Source organism: Neodiprion pinetum, chromosome 1 (assembly GCF_021155775.2).
Source record: "Neodiprion pinetum isolate iyNeoPine1 chromosome 1, iyNeoPine1.2, whole genome shotgun sequence".
NCBI lineage: Eukaryota > Metazoa > Arthropoda > Insecta > Hymenoptera > Diprionidae > Neodiprion > Neodiprion pinetum.
The window spans coordinates 5,351,955-5,379,669 of record NC_060232.1 but is presented as its reverse complement, the minus strand read 5'-3'; the positions used below and the strand labels follow the sequence as shown (position 1 = coordinate 5,379,669).

The following is a 27,715-nucleotide window of genomic DNA, read 5'->3' as shown; positions in this document are numbered from 1 at the left end:
AAATTCTCACCCTGCACGTTTCTCGTCTTCGCTTCTCCTTATATTCCCGCTTCTGTATGCATGCGAAACGTAAGTAGGCAGCTACAACGCATAGGATTTCTTACACACACATATACCTATAGGTATGTATGCATATGTTACCTAGTCATGCCCGTTTCGCCCAGCTGACGTCAGCCGTTTCATCTTACTCTCGCAGCTGTTATAATTTATATAATTTTATTCCTTCCTTCTCACCACTCCAGAACTGAAATTTTGTAATCAAGGTATCCGACGAACGATATCTCATAACAAAGTTAGATCACGTTCGTGGAGTTCATTTCACATCAGCTCAGCCCCTTCAAACGATGCCCTGGGTACTTCACTTTTACGCTACAATTTACTCTCGCCTGGTTGCGTTTTTTTTTTTTTTAGTTTTTTTTTTGCAATATTTTTCTCCCTTTCTCTCCTCATTCTCTCTTATTCCTCTTTATCCTGATCGTCGTTTCATTGGCCGGGTATTATATCATCCCGAAGCGAGAAGTCTCCTTTAACACTTACAGGCATTGTGTAGGTATTTATATACCGTAAGCCGCGATGTTGGAATTAAAAAATATTGCGGTTTCTCAAGTGTAAACGGTTCCCGGATTGCGTGAACAATGAACATTTGAAATCTCTCTCTCTCTCTCTCTCTCCCTTTATCTTTATTTTCGGAAGTTGGGTACAAAGCCCCGCGACAGCTCAGACGAAATTTATAATAAGGGAGGCGAAGGAGTTGATGAAAGTGTCTAATCAGCGAAATTGTATCCCACCGCTTTCCTTCTGTCCTGTTTCACCCTCTTCATCTCTGACTTCACCCCAGCAGGTCAAGAAGACCGGTTTATCCGAGCGACTCTTCGAGTGCGTATTTCAACGTAATAATCCGGAATACCTGACATCCATCGGAGTATGCGATCCGCTCTGGAATTTGTATTCGAGCGATGTGTACGTGTGGTATATCAATAATCCGATGAATTTCATTAAATCCGAGCCTGTCCCTGGCAACAGGAATGACACGCCGGTGGATTGGATTAAAAATCTTTTACAGAAGCTCTCCAAATGTAATTGCAACTGAGTGCAATATCGGTGGGAACCTTACCGTCGAGTTATTCAGTCCTCAAGAGAATTCGAGAGCGTCGAATCCCTTCATTCTTTATTCCCTTCCTTCACCGTGTTTTCCGACCACTGATCAACCGAAAGCACCTGGTTATACACCGAAGATCCCAGACTCGATGTTTCCGCTATAATAATACCAACGGAGTGCGCAAAGATACACCGTCGGAATTCTTTTCCCGAAAGAATAAACGATCGTTTCGTTGCATCACCCGCAAAGAAGGGTATTGCGCTTGCAATCGTACAACTGAACCTTCAGATATTTACCGTTGTTGGATAAATTGCTTGCAATCATGCCGAAACAGTTAACCAACAAACAAAACTCATATTTAAGATCCAGGGAAAAATCTGTTACAGTATCAGCGGATCGGTTACGACAAACGACTCGTCGACAATTTATCGAATCAACCCGAAACCTAACGGATAGAAAAATGATCACTCCGAAATGAGTAAAAATTCAACTTTGTATTTGTTTTTTTTTCAAATTCTCTTACTTCATTTTCTCTCCGGCAATTTTCCCATCAGTTGAACATTTCCTCCGGGCTGGTGGTGGTATAAGGCGAATGAATATTCATGTCCCTCGCCGCTTTTGGTACACCTCCGTATATTATTGTTTCACCCCACCTTAACTCGGGTTTCCCCATCCCTGTCGAATTTCGTTGTGCTTTTATTGGCGGCTTGAATACTCCTTGAAATATAATATATTTTTATTTATCTGCTCCCTATTTCAATCCTCGCAAAACGTCATTTCAATTATCGCGCCTGGATACAATTGTCGACGATCTTTTCTGCCTCGTTGGACAAAAGAACTCTGCAGTGCATCGTGTAAATAATTCGTTTGATGAATTATCGCAGCTCTGAAAATGTGAAAGCAAATATTTATTTAGCACTGCCGACTTTATGGTGAAAAGTCTTAATCAGGTATGCGAGTTCAATTATTAGTCAGTGAAAATAAAGAGGATAAGCGCATCCCCATGGTGTCTCTGCCGGTATGAAAATGAAAGTCAACTTCCACCCGGCAAATTGCCCATTAACAACTTTGAGAAAACTTTTCTAAAGTGCCCGTTTTATCCGCACTCAAATCCTCTCGTTAACTAGTTACGGAGTGAGGTGTATTGTTTTCATTTCCTTTTCCATCTTTCCTTATGCAACGGAATGAATTTAACCGGACGACTTCAAGGAGGAAGAATAGAAAATAACGAGCCAAGGTTCCGTATCAACGCATGCTCTATTCGCGGCAGATTTTCTCTGGTTGTCTGGTGAACCAGTATATATAATATACATACATACACATACATAAGGTATGCAAAATGACGTGCAAGCCCTAACTCACGAGAGAACCGCCACCCACCGGACTAAAACGTATCTTCCGCTTGAGATTAATGCCAGGCTTGATTTACAGCTAGATTTTGAGATTAACCATCGCACTGATATACCACTTGCATATATAGATATAATATGCGTGCATTATCGGGTCGTACGGCTACAAATCTATAACCATCGGAGAGATTAAGCCAGTGCATTTATGAGGCAGCGACGCGAACCTCTGCTTCTCTCCTCTTTCCATATAACTATCTCAAACGTAACAGTTTGGTATGTCAGACAAAGGAATGTAGTCACTTTTAAACTAGCTAAAGCTCATTTTTACGATTACAGAGATTTTCTTCAAGTCGGGCAACTTGAAATTACTTTGCTACGAAGATCCAACGTTTCGGGATCAAAAGACGACGTTTTCATTCGCTGGTTTACAGTCGCTATTCGTCAACTTTGGCTATAATTTACAGTTCAGAATCAAACGCCTGTAAAAAAGTATCCACTTTGAAGTCTGCACGATTGAATGGCCTTCATTCGCATCCAGATAGTCGAAACCCATGTCCCGGAATCATTTGGCATTGTCCCACTGTCAGCAATGTTGTGTATCAGCAAGTATAACGGATTAGGAGACTCGGAGAGTGAGTTATCGATATTCTCGGATTTGGGTAGTACGACTCAACTCTGAGGAATGGCGTCGTGGCCAGATGGTGTGATAAGTGTAACGTGTAGCACCAACTTCGTCTTGCCTCTAGGTAACTGTTCGCTAATTCTCGCAGTAGTTGTAATACTAGACGGTCCGTTGATTTTTAAAAACGCACGTCTACGAGCCTGTAATCCATGACTTTCGAACAGATGACACTTTTTCCGTACACTCCAAGTCAATTTTCAAACACCGGCAATCAGGTACATCGATTTTCGCGGAATTCGCGCCGAGTAATAGAAGCGCTTCTGCAGACCTGTGGTTAACAAAAATTACACTCGTTCCAATCAAGGGTCAATTAATGGGGCACACCGGTTATCTCTGGTGGTACCAGAGGTACGGTATTGAAGTCGGCACAGACCGGGGATCAGAATCAATTCCAGTTGCTCCATGTTTTGGACACGTCAATCTCTCTCTATCTCTCTCTCTCTCTCACTCTCTCAATCTCTCTCTATCTAGTGGTCAAGCAAGGTTACCTCATCGCAGGGTGCAATTGTCTTGACGGTTCAGCTACGCGACATTACCGATCGATTATTCGAGACGATTCACAATCACTGATGGAAATTTGTATCGTTTTTGCGCAACCGTTCTCGTTTATTTTTTAAATTTTATCATTATTATTATTATCATTTTTCCCCTTTAATTGGTGCTTTGATTTCTTTTCCACTCCCGGTTGAGTGCCCTTTAGTTGCGTAACAGGTAGTCAGAGGATATAATGCGCGAGAAGAGCGTATCCCAGTACTTGAGCAGGCTCGTTTTAAGCTTTTCACGAGACTTCGGATTTTGATTTCATTTTCTCTGCTTGCGTTTCTTTGATATTCTCGTTTCGTTATACATATATGTACATATTCGATAAGGTTTCGATCAACGGTACTACCTGCACCCTATGACAACCAGTTTTTCTTCTTTCAGCTAGAGTTATGCAGGATGGAATCGAAAAAATGTCAAACTTTGAGGGATTGTGCTGTACAATGTTAGTAATCTATGGTAATAGAAACGAGTCGATCGAGAATTATTTTTTATGGCATATATTATACTTCCTCAATTAAATGGTAAACACAAATCGCCGAGTTGAAAATGAAAACAAAAATGCTTATAAGTTGGGCATAAGATCACCTGAAAAATTTCACGAGTATATCCCACTTAAAGAATGAAAGGACAAATTTTTTTTTTTTTCTTTTTATCCAGTTTCGTTCCGCATCCGTAAACTTATTCCTTTTCTTCATCTCTATTTCCTCTTCAACTTTTGCGTCATTTTCTTTTTTCTTTCAGATATTTTTTCCGCCTTCTAATTTCTTCCATTCTTTTTGCTCTCGTGATTTCGTCTCTTTTTCCCCTTTAGTTTCCTCTTTCTGTTCGTAACGATCTCTCTAGGTCCCGGGACTTTACTACCTACTTTCAACTCTCGATCCAAAGTGGCCTCAGCGGTGCTCGTTAAAAATAACAAACAGCCCGTAAACGAAAGTATCACGTTCATTTTCAATTTTCAAAAACCCCAGAGTACGTTTACGGATAATTAATCGTCGAAACCGAAATTAAAGATAATAATAAACCTACATCAATCAATCCTGAACAAGTATTGAAAAGTGAATTGAGAGCAAGATGATTCGAAAGTATTGACGTTTCTCTTTTCAGCTCGACTCGTGATTTTATTCGCACGTTTTTCCACCGTCGACGTTTTGCCAAATTCCAGGATCTTTGTCCCGCGCATCCTCTCAAACCAGCCTTTCCTGGGCTGCCCACTTGGTAAATAGTCATTTTCATGCCGCGGCGTCTGTACGCTGATATTAAACTTATGAATATTTGCCGACGTACGATATGAGTTCCGCTCTGCTCGCCCCACCCTCTGGGAATGTAAATCTATTCACCGAGCGAAAAGGAATTACCTCACGCTGGTATATCTATAATCGCTCAAAGCTCAATATTACGCTTTACAAATTTCCGGACGGCGGCAATACCTCCACAACCAGCTAGTCGTACACGTGTCCACGTACGGAAACCCAATATCAATTTGCGAGAAAAACATCAAGGCAAAGAGAAACCTCACCTCCATTCCCTCGTTTTGTCGCACCCCTCCCCCATGGGTCTCGACGATACGACAAAAATTTGAAAAAAAAAAAATTTCATCATTTTATACCCACCAAGACTTTAAATCCATAACAAAGAATCAATCTCTCCCTCTTAAATGCGTAAAATCTATCCAATCCTCCCGACTTGCGATGACCCGTGTTTTCTTTTCTACTTTTCCATACGCCGGAAGCGAAATTCCCAAAGACGCATGGTCGCAATAATTTGAGTGCTGATAAATAGGATGTGGCAGGGAGGGTATCCCGGTGCACTTACGGAGAGAAGCAAAGTGGAAGGAGGTCGGTATACCTACCAGACACCGGTTGAGACCGCCGTAAAGTTAATAGTTGGAGGGCTGGGGGATTACGGTGTCACGGGGGTGAAATTTACTACGAAGATGGGGGCAAGGCAGTCGAGAAGTCCGGCGAACCAAACCGGTCGACTCCGATCGTTCCTTCCACCTACGGATGGAAGATAACCGGGGTACTTTTTCCCAATCGAAAACTGCAAAGAATAAATGCAACTCCGTTCGGCCAGCTAACCGGAGCTCGAATCAATCCGAGAGAACTTCAAAAAGTTGCCACATGCGATAATTTGCAGAAAACTGAATAATACCATTTCGTTTATTTGTTTTCTCTCTCTCCAGTCATTCGCTAGAAAGGCTGAAAATGAAACCTGCGGGCTGTTGAAGTACGAAGACGCTTAAACGCATGTACGCCGAGATTCGAAAGACTCGAGGCCTGCGTATCTCGAAATTCAGTCGGGCAGAAAAATAATCGAATTCGACAAAATATCATATTTTCAAACTTCACGGGGATCGCGGGTTCCTTCAACTGAGATGTCTGCTCTTCCGTAGAAGTTATTACTACGTGCTATACTACCCAGTTATACCTGTGTCTGAAGCTCCGAGGCCAAATTAGAGCCCAAGGAAACTTCGGACGAAAGTTAAAGCTAGTTATTTTAATACGCAAAGTTACTAAGATGCTCTCGAGGGAGAGAAAATAAGAAGGCGTGAGCGACCTGACGGCTTAACGGATTATTATACGCACGTTATTATACGTATATTATACGTTTGCAGCTTGGTTTTCTTTTTTTGTATGGAGTCGAGAAGTTTTTATTATTATTGAAAAAGCGTATACGCAAACAACGTCAATATTTGAAATGACGAAATGAAACTGCGCTCGAAATATTTTTATTTATCGTTTGGAGCTGGACTTCCATTCGATAGTTTGTAGAATTGAAAAATATTTATCATGCGTCATAATGCACGAAAATGTTATGTATTTTAGACTTTTAATTCAACGTATAACCTTTCATTACTTGACGGACGTTTTTGATTTTGAATTTTACGATCCGACAAGTTATTCCACAGTTGTTATTCACTGTTGAAACGAAACCATTCGCACCTCGCTGTGCTTTCACTGTCAGTTGGAATCAGTTATTATCGGCTCGCAGTAATTTCAAAATTAAAAACCTTTCGGAAGTTAACAATATTGATGTAAATAAATCTGTGCAGAATAGTTTCATTTTCAATCTCTGTGAATGTACGTATAACTACGTAAGTTTGGAAACATCTCGATCCGAGAAAAATAAAGATATTTAAAAACCTGAGAACGCATGAACTTACTCTTATACGGCCGCGTTCCTAATGGTCTCCGCTTGCGGGAAGTGGCGACGGATAAAAGTATGGAAAGAAGAAAAATTAGCCATTAAGAGGAAAAAAAATGAATATGAAAGCGTTCTTTCCACCTCTATTAAATGAATAATATGTATGTATAATGTATATATATATACCAAGAACACATTGCACTCGACAAAAACCGGATCTCATGTAACACCTTGTGAAATTAGTTAATTTTTGAACATAAAGGTTGACGAGAAATGACCGCGTTTCTGATCGTCACTTTTGATAATCACCTAACACGTCTCCGGACATTCCGTGAATATGTTCCATTGGTAATTTAACATTGGGTAAATCAGCCCGCATTCGTAAAATTCAGGGTTTATTCTACCGATCGAAACGCGTTCATTTTTTACGATTGGCCAAATTCTTCACTCTCTCCGATCCGATTTACCACGAATCAAACGTCGCTGAGTAAAATATACCTCCGTCTTACCATTAACGTTGAATAGCCAACTTCACCATGATACGTCTCCACGGAATAACGTGGCAGATTAATTAAAAAAGAAAAGACGAGATTCTAATTAAACAAGTTGCCTGCCGAACCACGCTTGTTTTCCGCCATTTTAAATCCACCATTGTCAAATCCTCGCATTTGCATCGGCCTACGAGACTTTGACCGCGAGTTGGCCAACTCGTTCTGTCCTCAAGCAGGTACTGCAAACCTGCCTACCTCCCTGCACGATGATGCAAGGGTAGCTTCCATGCGCGCTGGCTCACGATTTCCCGTTCAATTGTCCAGCGATTGAATGAGCTTGCGGGCTTTGGTCTCGGCTCACAGATTCCCCCGCGGCACGGTACCAAGCACAGTAGCAAACTCAGCTATAATGCACGTGTATATCGTACAAAAGTGGTTTTCGCGGTGGGCGATAGCGACGTCGTCGACGACGTTCGATCACCGTCCATGTTTCGCCCCGATCAAGGCGGCACACGGACAATGGTCCAGCTGACGGCTGCTGAGCTATTGTACCTTAGGAATGACGCGAGGGTCGTAGGCGATCGGGGCGAGGGTGCAGTTAAAACCGATACAAGTCGTCGCGGTAGATAGACGATCCGCAAATTCCCTAAATACACAATTCTCGGATTTGAAACTAGGTATTTTCATCTCTCGACTCGATACATCGTTTCAAGGTTCGTTCCTTCTCTTCGAACGTACATATACCCAACCGTATTACAACGAACCCGCCAGCTAGTATACGATCAGCTAGTTGAAATATTAATTCTATAGACGATGATTCCGACGATTCAAAATATACAAAACGCTATGTTGGGAAATATTCGCAATTTCAAGGAGACCTGTTATACGCTCTCTACGCTAGTCTACGCTCTACGGGATGAGGTTTAAATTGGAATCCGTTTATATGTACATGCCCTAGCTATCCGTATAACTTATATACAATTTATACATAGAAAGACCCGATCTTACGGTACGATAAATAAATTAATGATTCGCGGGGAGAGAAATGGCGGGTGCTAATTACCGGCGTAATGAATGCGCGAAGGGGGGGGGGGGGTGGGAGGGACGAGGGGCGAGGGGTGGTGCAGGGATCCAAAGAGCTTAGAGAACCGGCGAACGGGCGAACAGCGTCCTTTATACTCGAGAACTTCTCTTCAGAAATTCTTAAGAGAGGCGAAGCGAATGAACGAATGAACGAACGAACGAATGAACGAAAGAACGAGAGAACGAATGGTTTGAAAGGGGCGAAAAAAAAAGCTGAAAACTTATACTTGATGGGAGGGAAGGCCAAATCCGATATCCCCTCGTCTCTCTCCTTTCCCTCCGTCACTCCATCGCCTGTCTATATCCACCGCAGCACCTTTGTACCACCGTCGTCGACGTCTACGTCTGCCTTGTTGTCGTATCCGACAAGACCTCCTCTTCCTCCTCTTCCTCCTCCTCTTCCTCTTCCCTCTCTCGTTCTCTCTCTCACTCTCTCTCTCTCTACATCTATCCATCTCCCTCACCGTTCGTCTCATTGTCAGTAACATAATTACGAATTACTGCAGTAGTCTAAAGCGGAGCGAGGATAGGGAGGCGGCCTCTCTTCCTCCTCTCTCCTGGCGGACTTGAGAAGACTTCACAAGTAAGCCGCAAATTCGTTACCGAAAAAAGCTTCCTTCCATTCGCGTTAGCGGCGTGAATTTCGGGAATTACATCCTACGGTAAAACCTTTTCTCGTTTTACTCATTATTTTTATTCTCTTGCTCGTTCTTTCATCGCGAGAAAAAAAAAGAAAAAAAAGAAAAAAAAAAAACGAAAAGAAAGAAAAAATAACACACCTGACAAAAAGACGCCCAAGTATTTCAACTCGAAAATTAACAACAATATCTCTTCTATTCCGACGGACAAACTATATATTCAAGCCAGCTGCATCTGCAAAGCGAGGATCCCCTCAGCCCGTCGGTTTAATTCCTTCGCTTTTCACTGCATCGTTTGACCCTACGACCTAGTTTCAGCTTTTCTGCATCCCGCAAACAAGTTTGCGGATGTTTATTCTCATTGAAATCGTAAGAAACTGTAGTTGGGAATAAATTTTCAAACGTTGCATCGAGGTCCGGTCGTACCGCTGCATAATTTCGTAACGCAAAAATCAGGTACGACCGTTTTCAAATGCACCGTCGAAATGGACAGTGATGGTAGTCGTCCTGCCCATTTCCGAGTACAACGAAGAAACTAACCAACCGACGAACGAGTCGCCAACGCGGTTAATCTTTAGCGAGTGTGTATACCGGCTTTCCACCTGCGGGAGTTTAATGTTTAATACCGGCTGAAAGCAAGTTAATTCCGGTGCAAGTGTACACGTGGTGTATATATATATATATATATAAATGTATATATACACATATATATGTATACATAGTAAAACCCACATCATATACATACGTACGTATAATATGTGTACGTGTGGAGCGCGGAAGGATAGCCGATATTCCGAAGGCAGAGCTACTACCTAGACGTATAGGTACCGTATATACCGGGTGACGAATTAATAATGAAACGACTCTATCTCGGCGCAAAGGGTAATACTCGAAATACGGGAGAAATAAAATATAAGATTGATGCGGCGTCGCGGCGTGCATCGCCCTAATTTTACATTCTCCCTTTAAACTATGTAGGCAGGTATATACATAAATGCACCTGTAGATCGTAAATACCGTGATGATTAGAGGTGTGAAAGAGGGACAAGTTTTAGCGTGGATGGGTGTTGTAATACGCGAGCGATTTCAACTGCAAAGCATTCTAGAATCACGTTATAAATATCCGATGCGTTCCGCTGAGCGTTTATTTATTTCCTCGTTTATAGAGTGTACAGTAGGATTAAGGCAGGCTGCGCGGTTTAAAGGATTAAATTAGATCGTGTTGGATCAGTGGCTGACGAGCGAGCGACCCTTAACATATACCTACCACCCATACCTACCTACCGGACACGCGTTGTGTAATAAAGTTTGTCTTTTCCCTGTGCAGTGAAATAAAGCTCCGCGCGAAACGCATCGACCCTGCAGTCCGCAGCGAACGCTTTTTCGATAATCGCTTCTCCCTCGACAAATCCGAAATTCCATTTTAAAATACATACCTGTAGACGTGTATAATACGTCTACGTTACAGGTATATGAGACGAAGACAAGATAGAAAAAAAGAAAAAACGACAACGCGACACGAGTAACGACTTTTTACGCTGAAAGAGCAATATTTCGACGAATACGACTATACTGTCCTCCTTTTCTTTTTAACCTTTTGCGCGTTTGAAAAATTTACTTTTTCCCCCCCATCATCTTCCCCTTCGGGTGGGCGAAATGAAAGGGCAAAAGATGCAACGGCGCGCGAGCATAACGGTTCATTTGAGGTAAATTAGAGATCAGATTGTCGGAGAAGATTAGGGTGAAGTTGGACGGGCGGCGTAATTGCGTTTCGTTGTGCATTAAGTATTATAAACCCGCAGGTCTCTGTACGGTTACTGTTATTCGTACACCGTGGTGTACGGAGGGATTAGGTAAGCGCCGTGGTTTAAATGGATTAAATTAGATTGTGTTGAATCAGCGGGCTCGATCATCCCTTGCGTCCCTTGTGTCCTGCCGCTGCCGCTGCACCGAATCCCTGCAGGATTTGATACGCATCTACCGCCATGCATGACGCTGGCGGGTTAAAAACCTGGCAGAATATCGGATCGCAGATATACGTGTAGCCGAAACGTTGAATCGGCGAAAACAATGCGGTTATACACAGGCCAGCGCATTTCACAAACCGCGATTCGGACAATATTCTGTAGAATATAGATTTTATACCCAATTTTCACTTCTGTTTAATCATTATTCTCAGGGCTGTTTTCAATCATCTGCATGTACGTAATAATACAATAGTTGTATACGAATACCTGCAGTGTCGATAAATTTCGAGATGTTAGTTGCCTCGAAATCCGGCTACCCCAACGATTTCATATTTCCCATGAACCTCTTCGTGCGTGCGTTTCGCAATATTTCACGATCGAATTTTACAATAATTTCACACCATTTCATCGTCATTTCACGCACGACTTCGAACCTATATTTTTATAACGTTTCGCGCACCACTTCAAAACTATTATATCATACGCATAGTTTCGTAGAGTTTTAGAAATATTTATACAGAATACTGCCTCACATGTAAGATTACGAACATATACATCGCTTCGGCTAATTTTCACCCCATCGGTGACCGTCCGTACCGCAGTTCTTTATCGTCCGTCGCGACAGACGAAAAATAAAACGAGGTCTCGAAATTTGCGGTTACTTACGAGAAAAAAGAAAAAGAAAGTAGAAGAAAAAAAAATGGCCGGCGAGTCACTTTCGCAAACCGCATTTCCACGTTACAATAGACTTAATATACATATATATGTGCGTGCGTATATATATATATATATATATATATATATATATATATATATATATATATATATACGTATACCGTGAGATAAAAGCGCTCTCCTCCCTCTCCTTCTCTCTCCCGGCTAATTAAAAGTTATGGAGGATGGAAAATTGTCTGGTTGCGCGTGCCTGCGACTAACCCTTGGTGCGGAGCGGATAGCTATATACGTACATACACACATATACACAGCGTATATATACCTACGCATATACAGACACATTTCCGGAGCGTTTCGTTGTTCGAATAAAGATTTTAATCTGCGGGCTGCACGGCCGAGACTTAGTGGTCCTACAGCAGGCTAGACTCAGTCAGCTTATTATAAATTTTATATAAACTTTTTTCCTCAACGGTAGAAAGATGCAGATTTTCACGCCGTCAAGGGCCTCCCTCTCCCTCCTTCTCCCACTTCCACCGCCCCCCTCGTCAGGGCTAAACTCACCAACGCTGGCGAGGGCCGAGTCGTCGTTAGGGCTTCATTTTTACCCAAGTACTATCTTGATACGTTTATGCGCGTCGGAAGGGTGCGCGCTCGCTGCGTCAACGTTTTTCAGGGCATTGTCCTGGTCCCACGTTTTGTTTAAAAAAAAAAGAGAGAAAAAAAAGATGAAGAAGAAGAAGAAGAAGAAGACGAAGGTAGGAGGTAGAAGAAGAAGAAGACGACGAGCATAGTATAGGAGGGTATAAAGAAAGAGGGTAGAAAAAGGTTTCGCACTTCGCTTATTCGCCACTTGATTATAAGCATTTTTTCACTTTCGAAGGGCTTCTCCTTTTATATACATACATACATACACACGTACGTATATATATATATATACGTATAAGATCGTGCAGATTATAGTCGAGCCACGCAGAGAAAATTAGACGCGCTTCTGGATCCGCTACTCGTACCTTTATATATATGTATACTATAAGAGAGCTCCTTTTCTGCAGTGCAACTTTTCATCTAAAGCTTTCGAATATACATCTGAGTAGGCTTGGGTACAAAATGAAGCTAAAATTGACAGAAATAGGGATAGAAATTACAGGCGATAACTGGCCTTCTGCCGCAACGCGGACGTGCCTAAAGAGGAACGTGATCACGCATTATAGCGCCGCCGAGAGCCGAGCTGATAATCTGATCCGAGGTTGAGGCGTACGGACCGACGCGTACCGAAATTAACGACACACGATCGAGCCGCCCGTCGCTCGCTAGTTTGTAACAATTATCCGGCGCCATGAGGGGGCGAACCTCGTCAAAGGACGTTTGGGTCCAACTCGACCTCTGCAAGCGCGGAACCGCAGAGTGCAGATCGCTATAACACTCTACGATGGCTAGGAGGATACCATTCGCGGCGCCGTGTCGGGATCGAAAACGAGATCAAGGAAGAAGAGAGCTTGCGCAGCTCGTTTGCAGTTATTTAAATTCCATATCGTAAAAAACGATATGATTCAAGATGCGCGTTCCAAGGCTGCGGCTGCGGAGGTGCAAAAAAGTGTTTTTTCATTCCTATGTGCGAATATAATGTACGACGTTGCAGAGAATAATTGAAAACCGTGCGTAGGTGTGAGTGTGAGAAAGAAGCGTTTGCGTAGAGTCTAGTTTAGCTGTGATATCAATATTTGGTAGAGCCATTTCAGAGAGATGCGGAAATCAATTTGCGTTTCTATATACTTTATGTATTTGATACATTTGTTCAACATAAATCGATACTATATTAATATCCCCAAGTGCGGGTCGAGGATTCGGACGTTTACACCTGATTTGTGCGTTAAAAAATTCACCAAATTTGCTTTCACATACAGAGAATTAATAATACGTAACAAAGAATTTACCGTCACATCCAACACACACTGGTTAACTATACGTATAGTTTCATTTTTTACCATAATCATGAAAAGTTGATTGCTACCGACGAACGATGCTTTCAGTTAAAACCGAGCATTGTACTAGCGGAGGATAAGCGCTCTGTGTATTAAAAACAGTCGTACAGGTTGCATTATAATCGCGTTGAAATCGAGCAACGTAAGAATTTTTTTCACGCCTCACCAACAATTTTTCAACCCAATCCCTCGTACTTTATTTAATTATAAATATTGTGCGAATATTCAAGTTAAATGTACCAAGAAACCGCACGTTCGATCAATCGCCTCGTCAGACTGAAAAACAGCTTACGATACAAACTGTACAATCTTACCAAATTGTCTTGGAATTAGTCACGACCGTTATAAAAAACGTTCCTCATCTCGTACCGTACGCATAAATGTCCCTGCAGTTAACGGTACAACAGTTGCACATCTTCACGGATGAGATTTCCCGCACGAGAGATCAGCAGCGTATCGAAAAAGGGATCACCGAGTATAAAGTAGGTACACCCTCGACCACGTAGGCGAGAGAGAAGGATAAAAAGCTCTCGGGTCCAGGCATCGCGCTACAATCGATTCTCTCGGCTCCAAAGGCGTCGGCATCGGGGCATCGGGGCTCCGGTCATCCGGTCATCCTGTAATCCGGTCCGCACGTTCTCGGCTACGAATGGTCAATCTATAGGGTCAATGAGTAGGGTCGAACCGAGATACATCTACGGAGGTGGGCGTAGGCTCTCGTCTGCTCACGGAATGCGCGATCGGTGTGTCGAACGAAGACGGGCCCGCGTTTACACCTGCTTACAGCTTACCGCTCGCAACAGACGCGAACTGGAGGCGAGTGAGAAGGATGGAGGGATGATTTATTTCTTCTTCTTTTTTTTTTTTTTATTTCTCCTAATGTGGGAATGTTCCTCGCAACGTATTTGGGGAATGTATTGCGTATACCTACTTGATAGGGTGGTCCTTGAAAAGGTCATTTTTGAATGTCGATTGGCTCACACCCCGAATCGATTTCGAATTATTCGAAAATAATTTCCTCATTTTTTTTCAGATTGTTATCTCGAATCTAACGCGTGCCCGTAAGAGGGTGGATTTCCCCGTTTAACCATTTCACGGGCACGTTCGATCCACCGAACGGATTTCGATAAAAAAAAATTTGGTGTGGAGGAGTTTCTCTGGCCGCTGATTACAAATCTGAACTCGAAATTTGAAAATTCAAAATGGTGCATCCAATATGGCAACACCGAGTGAGTTTTGGGGTTTTTCTTAACCATATTGGATCCGCCATTTTGAATTTTTCAATTTTCAGTTGAGATGCGTAATCAGCGATCCAAAAAACCTCTGCATACCAAATTTCATCGACATTCGTTGGGTAGATTTAATGTACCCCTAAAGTGGTCAAATGGAGAAATCCACCCTCTTACGTGCACGGGTTAGAGTTGAGATAAAAATCTGAAAAAATTGGGAAATTAATTTTTAATTTGGAGCCGATTTAAGGGGTTAGCTGGCCAAAATCCAAAAACAACCTTTTTAAGGACCACCCTAATACTTGGCAATATGAATCAGCTCGTTTTTCATCGTTATTTTCACCGGTTTCGAAGACCTTATAAGAGGATTTCTAATTAGCCCGAAGTTTTGCATAAATTTATCTGGGTCGAGGGCGCAATCTCTCTTTCTTTCTCTCTCTCTCTCTCTCTCTATTTGAATCTGTTATATAAGTACGTATATATCTATACTTGAATAATCTTTTATATGCACGAATCCCGCGGTTAAATGTGACGAATACAAAATTATTCCGCACCGGATGCGGAGAGTTGCGGGTCGATAGATTATACTATCAAAATTGTATAACGAACTGTGATATAAACATTGCATCTGAGAACATTTGGCCTACTAGGTACCGCGTGCTTAATTTTTTCCCTCGTTGTTTCACTAAATCAATAATCAAAAATCTCTCACGACTACAGAATCAAAATTTTCAGAGTTCGTATCAATTTTACATACAGCAATTCGTTCTTCACCAACACTCTACAATTCTTTGCCAAGAATTAAATCGTAAGTATAAGAAAAGCGGCGATTTCCTGAACCAATAATATACGCTGCAATAAATTGAATTTTCTACAATATATTAAAAATGTCGTACTTATTTTTCGAAAAATATCCTCTATCCGTTTATTCAGCAAGCTTCTACCTATACAGATATAACACAGCATAAGTTAGGTATATAATACTTGACTTGCAAAACTCCTGCTAATGCGGCATATTTTTATCTCTTGACTTTCTTTACGCTTCCACATCGGCACTTTTCTCGCGGGTTCGACGAAGGCTTCGAATCTTTTTATCTCTTTCTTTTCATGTTATTTTTCCCCATGAACACATTTAATTAGCATAAAACTTTTCAGTACGGATCATCCGCACGGTTCGCGGGTAGAAACCGCGTGAAGAGGCTTCGAATTTAGAATGTAACATACATTTCCTTTTCAACATTGCGAAACGTTCGAGGTAAAAAAGAGGGGTGGAAAAAAAAAATAAAAAAAAAAAAAAAATGAAAAAACCAACCAGGAAAGCCAAGATAAAATGATCCGTCACGACATCGAATATATTCCTACCCCAGGTCAGCGAATTCTGACGATGGAATCGCGTTTGTACCCTTAGAGATAAGGTTACGACAGGTCAGTTTCATGCCCGTGTCAGCCCGCCGACACGTGTCCGTATCCGGTTTCCGTATACCTACATGCGTTACGTATATACCTAGGTATGATTTTCAACAGCGCTGCTATAAATAAATTCCGAGCTGCCCGACGGTCTTCGCCTGGTATAACCGTCAGGTGATGGTTTCCGCATTAGAAGCAGTAACGCAGCGCAAGCGGCTCTGTATAATCCAAGAGTTATTGTTGGCCGGGCGTTGATCGCGGAGGGGTCGGCGTCAAATTCATTATTAACGTATACTTCTTCGAGGGTTGATTGGGTCGGGGCAACAGGGGGTGGGAGGTAAACTATTAAAGCCAAGCGAAGCCGCCGCCACCGTGCTGAATTGGCAAATTGGTATGTACAGGTATAAGCTGAGTGGAAAAAGGGGTGAATACTCGCAGGCCAGTTGTCAGCTCAATTAATCCTATAGCGAAAAGAAATCCCGGTCAGAGGTTACCGAATTATGCACCCTTTGCTCAAATTTACTCGTACGCGATTTTACTTATACGTTAACACATGCACCCGTCGCGCTGTGTTCGTTTCTAATCGAACGTACGATATGCACAACTATCGACGCACTCCGATCGGCATAAAAGGTCACGATGCAAATTCGCAGCTGCGATATATAACACATAATTGACGAATTCGTTAATTATATACGCGGCGGCGAGGATGTGATCTGAAACCAGTTCAGCCAAATCTAAGCCAGAGGCTTTAACAACCGGTGCAGCGACTACATATAATAAGGACTTTGTAGAATTAGTCTCATTACTCTGACACAGTTGTGTATCAATGTACGTATGCACGTATACATATAGACGCGGGTTTTAATAGCTGGTTCCTATACGTGGTTTTCGGAGGTTGCGGGATTATGGTCCTCGGGTTGTGCGGCTGAAATTTGCATTGGTATAATTCGGTTTCCGAAACTCCCGTTGCCGCTGCTGCTGCCGTAGGTGGTGCTACTTGACGATGGCTGAATACCGCGTGTACGAAAACTCGAAAGCCTCGTACGGCGGAAAGGAAAATAGTTTCATTAGCGGGTCGGTCTTCGTATCAGATTTAAACCGAAACTAGGCGGGCCGACGGACAAGCAATAGCACCGAAATACGAGCAAAAGGTCGTCCGGGGTCGCGAACCGGCCGCAGGAGGCAAACAAACTTGCAGGGGTAAAACCTTTCCTCGCGCATCCCGCCGCTGCAGGACACGAGTAATTAATCTAGCCCTACACCAACCAAACACCGGGACACCTCACTAAAGGTGACAAATTGCCTTCACGCGGCTGCATCGCGGCCACCCCGTAAGCCGAATCCGTACGCATGCGTGTGTGCGTGCGTGTCTCGTGTGGCGGTTTTCCACTCGCCGAGCCGCGTTATCCAAGATTCGATTACCTCCGTGCGGATGCGGACCAGCCGGCGGATCTCTCACGATTTCCGACCATTCGATATATTTCGTATAAAAGGAACGGATTCCTTACACCCGAGTAATTATTCAGGCGAGACAGGGTCGAGTTGATACGGGTGAGAGGTGAATTTTTTTTTTTTTTTTTTTTTTTTACTGGTTAATTCGGCGCTAAATATCGGGCTACGATAGTAATATATAATACGAATATCGGTCAATCCGTAGTAGCACGGTTACGGATAATCATTAATCTTGATCTGTGCAAATTTGAATCCTCAGAATCTCCCTCGGGGAAGAGATTTTTTCAGGTCGCAAAGTGAACGGTTTCTTTTTTTTTTTTTCTCTCTCAACATCCGAATAGTTTCTCTTACGTAACGAGGAATGAGATACTGAACAAATTGAAATAAGAACGACACCTCGACTCGTAATCTCACGTCTGTGTCATTCTATAAACACTGTGATTATTTTTCTCGCCAACTCTCGCTCTCTTTATCCAAACGGAATAGAAAAATTTATACACCTCGAAAGTTTTTTCTCTCTTTTTTTTTTGAATTCCGCAATCCTTGAAACGACTGGGTTTTGATCTGGGGTTTCAAATACTCTTTCATCATTAAAAAACGGGGTTACTTGTAATTGTAGGCAATATTAATATTTAATACGGTATACAATCCTCAATATATACCATCGCTCAAGGGGTAAACAAAAAAAAAGTAAATAAATAAATGAAACAACGTCAAAAGAGAATAATAATTTTTACAGTACAAAGAACTCACCCTTCGACTGTTGCCATCCTTGGGATTGAGATCGGAAGCCACAGTGCCGAAAATCGTAGGCTGTAAAAAAAATTTGAACATTGTAAAACCCACCACTAACAGTACGATAATAGAATTGAATACGTGCAAAGCAATAAGCATGAATCTTCAGCAGGTTGAACAGCAAAAACGAACTAACGAGAATCCGTCAGTTCTGGGCGCCTAATGTGGCCTGTAGACCAACAGCAAACACAAATTTCCTTAATTTGTAACAATACATTGTCCGTAAACAGCGGCAACGATAATTGCCCTCGTAAATATGACCCGGCATAAAATTTTCTTCCCGATACTCCGCACTCCTTACCAACTCAAACGTGACCAAAGCGTTACACGTATAATGCAGACTTGGTGTGCGGGACAGATGATACGCGACATACGTATGGATATGCATGTATAAATGTATACAGGCAAGCGCCTATGCTCTATCGGTAAGGTTTGCGCACAAAGTTAAGGCAAACACGCGATAGCCTAACCCTAAATCAACAAGACGAACTCCGCCTTAGAACTGACAAGAACCGAAAACTGGATGAGTTAAAGGGACAACTTTGTATTAACGGTAACTGAAACACTTGAGCGAAGAATACATCGCCTTGCAATTCGTACAAGAATTATCTGAAAATCTAACCCTTCAACTTTAATGGTAATCATTGAGTTTGCAAAGAAGATAACGTCAATTTTTAACGTTATCTGTATCAATTTATCAATATCTGTATATAATGATAGGATGATAATTATAATACATTGAACTCGATAAATTCAAGCTTGAATAATGAATGACACTTATTTTTACAAAACATCATTATCTCGCTCCAAAATTCGTATTTTTGCATCGAAAGGCGGATGGGGAAAAGTGCACGTCGTGTTAGAATGAGAAGAGATTTTTTCTTTTTTTTGCGTTAATTTCTTCTTTTTTTTTTTTGGTTTATTACAATGACCGCACGTCCAGTTGAACTAGTTTGAAGCGAAGCTTTTGCGGCAACTCTCTGGCAAGCTCGTGTGGTGACACTGCAAGTTTAACTTTCCCGTCTCCTCCGCGCCGATTCCTGCCCTCGTGTTATAGCAAAATTATCGATCGTTGGAAACTTTGCTCTTATCTCTCACCCCACACCGAGTAAGTATAGTTGGTGCCGAACTGGTGGACGAACATCTCCCCTTGTCCACTTGGAAATGCTAATAGATTCACACGTACCGCATTCTACTATTCGGAAATAAAACATAGTACCTGTATATCCCTGCGTTTCTGCCGCACCAGCCTTAAACACTTGTCGCTAATTTCGCCTCAAAGCTTTAACACCGCCGCAGGTGTTCACGACACAGGCTTACAGATAGACTTATTATCCTTTTCGTCGTTTATGCACCAATTAAGGATCATCGAAGTTTCATTGAAATTTCGCGGAAATTATTCCCGGACTTTCGTGTGTTAAAAGTCAATTTTACTGTAGGTATAATAACGTAACGAACCGCTGATCGAAGTTAAGGGTGTGTAAACTGAATAACGTTTTATTCATATCTGCAAGGAAATACGTGTCATGAAACGTTACAATAATAACCAGGCATTTGCAATACGCTCGTGCAGAGCCGTATGGTATAATATTAGATATGCGGTACATGATGTAGAAGTAAAATTTCAATTACGTTGAATATTATATATGCGGTAGCTTTGACCGAGTACATGAAACAGCTATCGGGGAAAATAGTTTTGAAACAACAAGATTGATCGGTTTGCGCGGCACGGTTTTAAATTGCAAAAACTTCAACTGCACGCGCTATGTACATTGTTATACATATATGAGACAAATGGGACAACTTTTCTCGTATATTATATATTTCGAAAGTTTAGTTTACCCATTATATACATATACATTTCAGACTTTATTACGCGTAATACGTAGGTAGATAAAGTTGGATATATTAAAATTGGTAATAATCCTAAAATAACTCTTATAACGAATATATCTGCTCAGTCTTTCGCTGTTGGAGTTTCGTTATATCGGCGGACGCAACGTGGCTGGTGCATTTATGCGAATTGATCACTTTTTTTCTTTTTCCTTTTCGCGAAAGAACGAATCGAGAACGAAGACGGTATGAGAATTGAATTATCAAATGTCGTTACGCTATCTCCTCTCTTTTCTCTTGTTCCAGCATACGCGAAACTTCCGTGACGTAAAAATAATCCAACGACCATGATATAAAAAATTCGTATTACCTGTAAGTACACTAATGTATGAAACGACTATTGAATTTGTACGAATAGCCATAACGCGCTCACTCAAGAATCGTAAAATTGAATTACATCTTTACGAGTATATTTATTTATTGTTTCAATTTTTTGTAATCGTAAAAGTTTTCTTTAAATCGCTTATAGAGGAATGAAAAACCGGAAGGTTCTAGTGTTTTTCAAAATCGGTTCAAATTTTGAGAAAAATAAAAAATGGGTACCCGCCTTGCTTGTAAAATGAAAAAATAACCAGCGAAATTACGGTAAGGAAAATTTGATAAATCATGTGCGAAAATTCGACGAAAGAGATTCCGAATATATATTTTCTCTCCAAGTAAAGATTCACTCTTCTTTCCGCAGAGATCCTACCTATAAGTAATCTTGAAAGGAAGTAACGGAAATTGAAGGAAGAAGAAAAATCGCGACGGGGAAATTGCCGATCGTAAAATCTCGGGTGATGGAAATTTGAATGGATTAAATGGCAAAATAAAAAGCGTAGATAGGCATATGCGTGATACATGTATAGTGAAGAAATAAAACTTTCACTTATGCCGCCAAAAATTGCGTTAAACCAACAAGCCGGTTGAAAATTTTAATAAATATGAAAACATTCCCTTCGTGAGTAAAGTAACAACGTCGATTAATAAACAAACTTATAACTGATAAGCAAATATCAAAGGCGGTGTTTCGGTTTATTTTGATAAGCACGAGATTTCCAGCTTGTTCATTAGCCCGCGGTTTTATCTCCGCAGCATCGCGGAGTAGCATTTTCAGAGATAGAATCTCAGGTATCCCAAGGGTTTCCAGAGCCCGCAGGCTTCTCAATTGAAAAAGCATAGGATCGAGGCAAAAAGTAAAATAAGAGAAATCCAGATGGGAAATCAGTACCTATACCCACCAACTATATACAAACTCCAAGCCAATTACTGACTAACCGATCAAGCTAACGGTCAACTGATACGGTATGAAAAATAATCCGCGAAAATTTTTCAACAAACAAACATCCAGGCGGAACTCCAATTTGAATCCAGTCGCGATTAATTAATTATATATCATGTACAGTCTTACTTTTACCTTGATTTTTCTCAATACTTTTTTTTCCCTTTCAATTTCCGATATTGCTATAGGTACTCACGAAGCTGTGGTTTAATAGATTTCAATTCCAAAACCCTACGTACAAGCTTTTCATGTCCGTCGGTGTAATAAACAGTAATTTAAGATACCTCTACAGGTGTTGCAAGCTCGGTTGATCGTTCTTATATTAAAATTCGAAACCAGTCGATTAAACGAACGACTCAAGAGCAATTAATCGATTACTTCTCAAGCCCCCGCGATTCGGCGTGATGCGTTGTTACGTGTATATTCCACCTCGGTATCGTCTCTGCGGTGGACGTTAAACGTTTCACCTGTAACAACGCAACCCGGTATGAAAATGGCGTCGCCTTCCTCGGCGATCGGACCCGCCCTGAGCTTTCTCCTCGTCGTTGACCCGGTGAACAATTACGTCGAGGCTGGAGCCCCGGGTGAGTGCTTGTTAATACTTAAAAATCTTATCTCCGCACTTCGGTCTTTTTTTCCCCCTTGTTTCGTGCATATTTTTTAAATGTTCTACCCACTTGACTTTGTCGTTAATTAACTGAAACAAGACCGCCGACCTGCGAAGATTGAAAAATTTACCGCAATCCCAAATTCAGCTGCATGCCGGAACTTTGGGCGACGTTTTACGAATTCTCACTTCATTTTTATTTTCTTTTTCATCGTTCAACTCGTAATTCAGTACCTACGCTTAATTTACGTACATCTTTGTCAACCAATTTTTCAATCTTTCCACGTGCGTTATATTTCCGCGCTCTTGAGTGATCGACTTTTTTCTTGGTGTTTGTTTCTTCACCTCTCTGACGCGAATTGCTCTGGTAAAAATCTGATGTTAGTGCGTGCGGAAAAGGCGCGAGAAACTCGAGGGAAGTTATAATCACAATCCTGGGTACTTACTTTTAAAGCCTGTTGATTGTTAATGTGAAGATTTACGGAATTTAAATCAATTTCTACTGATGAAACTGGTCTTCTGAACATGGCGTAACATTGGCATATTTATTCAGACTCGTTTTTATCTGAAACGCGAGTTAAATCGCGCGGGTATAAAAAATATTGCGTCATTAATATTCGGATCAAGTGAATATAATCTTTACAATTTCAATATTTTTTCAAATGTAAATCAACGATAAAATCATACGAATCTAATTTGTACGATAAATTCTGCGATTTGTACATTCCGTTCGGCTGTATTGGACGAAAACTAAAAACTTGCTCTCGCTGTCTCTTGGACAATTTTAGACCACCGTAACATCGGGCCGACACTCTGATTCTGCAATATCTATTAAACTATGTCGACCCTTGTCCAACAAGGTTCAATACACTTTTAATCGGTCACCCGTCGATATCGATATCACATCTTCGATTATTAAAAATGATGAAACCTGCCCTTGATGTATAGTGTATATGGGAAATTCCGTGCGAACCCAAACAACTTCGCACCCTAATCATTTTTGATGTTCATCACAATTTTTTTTGCAATTGTCAACTCTGATATAGTACCCTGAATTTTTTCCAGATTTCTAGTTCAGCTGGTCAATTATATATGCATATTGAGAGTGGTTCAAAAAGGACGTTTTTTAAAATTCTCAAAACATTCTCGACAACTGTCTTTTCTTTTCCAAACATTTCAAGACAGGGCATACAGTTTTTGGAAATTTTTTGAGCATTTAAAAAACATCCTTTTCAAAATCACTTTTAATATTTATAAATAATCAACTAGTCGGACAAAAAATCTATAAAAATCACGGTACTGTTTCAAGGTTGGGACAAATGCAGAAAAAAAATTTCAACAAAATGAAAAATGGTAAGTGTCAAAGGTTGGTCAGGTTCGCATGGAATTTCCCATACTTTCTATATCCATACGTATATGTGTATACAATACATAATATGTATAAGAGCTTATCTTAAAATTAAAAGGGTTACTGATGATTTGCGAGATATTCCGAGACTCTGGGATACAGAGTCAAGAGTTGAAATGCTGTACGGTTTTTTTTTTTTTTTTTTTTTGTAAGATTGGTTATTATACGAATCAAGGTTTATACTAATTGCGATTAATTTTAATTAGATTTTCCACAAAAGAATTTACCCAACTATAGTTGCAAAAAAATATATAAAACATGCATATCAAGTACAGAATTTGTAAATACGGTTTTTATTGAGTTCTCGGCCGTATTTGTAGACACGGTTTGTTATTATTATTATTTAAGCCGTGTTCAATTGGTTTACGATTAAATCACGAAACGCGTAGGCTCGGACTCTTTGCGAGACAATAAAAATTCCAAGGAATTGACACAGCAAAGAGGATAGTAAAAGAATATGATAAGAATAAATCATTATACGTGATGTGTTTCGAAAATTTTCTTACAATGTTTATTTTTCCAGGTTTCTATAGACACATCCATTCGCCAATATAAATATGATAACGGATCTATTTATAAAGATTATAAATCTCGAAAAGATAATTTTAGACACTGTACTGAATTTAAACCTACTTCATATTTTTACGATTTTTCAGATTACCTCGATTCCAGAGAATTTTTCAAAAGCACGATAGTTTCGAGACATGTAAATAACACAACTTGGCCACAAAATACTCAACCGACGATGCTAAAGCAGTCAACAGCACGCAGGTAAACACTAATAAATTATAAACTGCGTCAGAATCGAGCTCGATATTAATAATTTACTCGACAGATCGCAAACCAAAGGGCAATGATTCCTGAGAACTTCAGGTACACTTTTCTTTTTTATCGTTAAAAAACATTTTCTTTCAAGAAACAGGCAGAGTGGAAAATGAGCAAAAATCAGGATGAAAATATGGGACAAGAGAAAACGGAATGGCAGAAACAAATCAAGGAGGTCTCGCTAAGGAAATATGAAAAATGGAAAAAGTATGAAGAAGAAATATCCGAAATCCGTCCACACCAACCACCGCAATAAAAGAAACGAGTAAAAAGATGAAAAACATCGGAGTAAACGATAATAATAATAAAAAAAATTAATAACGAGGTGAAAAGTGCGGTGATGGGATTAGGAAGCTGAGTGAAAGAATTCGCTGCGTGATCAGAATCCGAAAACAGAGCGGATATCGGATATCGATAATAATACCGAGATGCAAATGAAGTGATTTGAAACGGGATCAAATCCCGTCAAACAACTAGCGAGAATGTTAGTTGGGGGTGGAGGTTGGTCCGAAACTTCTGCTTCCCTTAAACATGGAGAAAAAGAATTCGTATATAATATTTCGTAGCGGATAAACGAAGGCGCGGATTCGTCTTAGGGAAAAAGTGTGCCAGTGGATCAAGGTGAATGGTGAATTCCCGATGGGGTATAACATGAGAAAGTTGGAAGTGCGGAGAGATCGATCGGGGGATGAAATTATTTACCTCAGCAATGAAACAGCCGAGAAGGCTAAAAACGACGATAAAACAAGGTGGAGGGAAAAATTAATTCAGAAATTTTTCAGAGTAGTTCAGGAGACAGAATTTCGCCGTAAAAATTATCCGGGTGAAAGATTTTCGGTGAGGAAAAATTCCGTGCGGGATGAATATCGGGAGAAAGAGATGAGAGGAAAGGAGGTCTGCACGGATCAGGTCGCGGTGAAACGAAACACGAAACGAAACACGAAACGCTACGCGGCTCGTCTGCGAACGGATAAAAAAGTTTCGGACAAGATCAGTTTGGCGGAAAACGTCAATTTCTCGACTCTCCTTACAAGGAGTGAAGAGAGAGAAAAAAAAAGCTCCGAGGCATCGGATCGTTTCTGTTATTCCGATATTTCAAGGCTTGTTAAAATTATCATCCCACCGTTCGCCGCGATTTCGATCAGCTCCGGCTGCGGCTATGGTTTGGACGTGAAGGAATCATCGATTGATCGACTAATTCCTGAAAGCAACGGGGTGTCCGCTCGGATGGAGTTGCAACCTATTGTCATCGGATTATCGACTACAGGTTGCGATAAGCGTAGATAACCGCTGCAGTTAATTGTTTACAAACTTGATATTATATATCTGTGTATATACGTGCATTATATATACTATATCATACAAATTCGTATCGATTAGTCTTCCTATTCGAGCTGTGTCCCAACAATTCTGGTTCCAGATACGTTAAAGTTTGTCGAAGAAGAATCTATTTTTTCAAGAAGCAACGGATTAAAGGAAATTATTTTTTTCACTTTACTTTATGTGATATGTCGTTTGTAAAACTCCCCATTCTGCAGAAATATTATACCTATCTTTGTTGCTAGTCAATCACGGGTGTATAAAATATAAACAAAAACTTTACAGAAGATGAGGAAAATTTTTGAAGGTTCTTTTTTTTTAACAAAATAAGAGAACCTTATTCCTAATACAAACGTACAAGGTAATTACCATTGCGGTGTTTAATTTGGTCAAGCCAAATTGGTTTGCGATTGTACCAATTATATTGATCACACACGTTTATTAATTACTCAGTAATTAATCAATCTCGATACTCGTCGGAAAGCAAATTGAAATTCCGGGATTGTTTGATGTTCGAATCACCCGATAACACGCACGCTATAGTATCCGAACATATTGTGGATATTTGTTTCGTCTCCACAATGGTGAAAAATTGATCTATCAGATTCATTATATTATCGCAAAAATATTCATATTACAATAGATTCAGAATTATTAACGCTACAGATGGGTTATACGACAATTGTCAGCATAGAAAAGTCAAAATATAGATTCATCGGAATGAACGAGCATAATGCAAAAGTAAAATACCTGCACATTTTATCAATAGAAATATAAAATTTCTTTCGATTCAATACTTGAGCTTTCTTTACTTTGCATTTCTAAATTTTAACGTTTTTATACTTCGACTTTCTGTCAATTTTAAATTTCTGCAAGATAGATTTTCGCTTTTTTCAAGAATTCTCCATTTCGACGCTTCTATTTTCTAATCCTTCGACATTTTTACCCCCATCCAATTTCATCCACGTCACTCCGAAGCTTGTTCGCGTCTCTCTGACTACGGCGACTATAATCTTACGTCTAAAACTCAGGAAGGGCGTTACACTGCCAGTTTGTAACTCCAGAGACAATCGTGAAAAACGAGCAACGCTTCACCGGCGTCTAGATTCGATCGGCGCAACGATTCACTCACCCGAGAAAAGAAGATAAGAATGACGTTGAGAGTTGTACAGACTCCCTTTTAAATCTACATCAGGATAAGATCATTGTTAAACTGTTTCGCCGCCGTCTCTTTCCTGTCCCCGTGAAAAAAAAAGCACAGCGAAATCAATGAACAAGAAAGAAAGAAATTTTAAAAGTCATTTATAAACGAGATATAAAAGTCCACGCCTTAATCGCATAAAACTTTTCATTTTTCAACAATTTCGTTGTTTAATTCGCTTTCGTTCGTCGTATAATACGCGGGGTATTTTAAATTCGAATAAAATAACCCATTTCCATATCACGAGCAAGCGATAAAACATACCGACAGACGCTCGCTATAGCATCAAGTTAGAATACTGTATATATACACTTGTACACACCGTTCATCTCCGTAGCCGTTGCACAACGCGTGTTCAATTAACAAAACTTTACGGCAAACAAGTCGACGCTGAAGTACCTATAGAGAGCGGTACCAATTATATTCTAGTCAACGATGCGACTAATGTTTCAAATTTCTACATTCACGGTATCCATGTAATTATCCACCGATAGTACAACGTCAAAGTTTCGCTCAATTTTCCCAAAAGTTTCTTCACCTTTGGCCTATATTTTCTCATACGTTTCAAAAAACTTACCCGAAACAAAGATGAAAATACAAATCCACGTCTGTAATTATACCTTTTTATTTGATTTTTTCGTTTCGCTTTTTTCATTTTGCG

General features: G+C 40.6%; 1 protein-coding gene across 1 annotated transcript in view; it reads right to left on the bottom strand.

The window, feature by feature from the left end:
• Positions 1-27,715, bottom strand: part of LOC124216220 (uncharacterized) — a 196,073-nt gene that overhangs the window by 96,678 nt on the left and 71,680 nt on the right. The window contains exon 4 of the mRNA XM_046620485.1: positions 18,498-18,557. Within this exon, the coding sequence (XP_046476441.1) occupies positions 18,498-18,557 (60 nt within the window). The remainder of the gene's footprint in view (positions 1-18,497; positions 18,558-27,715) is intronic.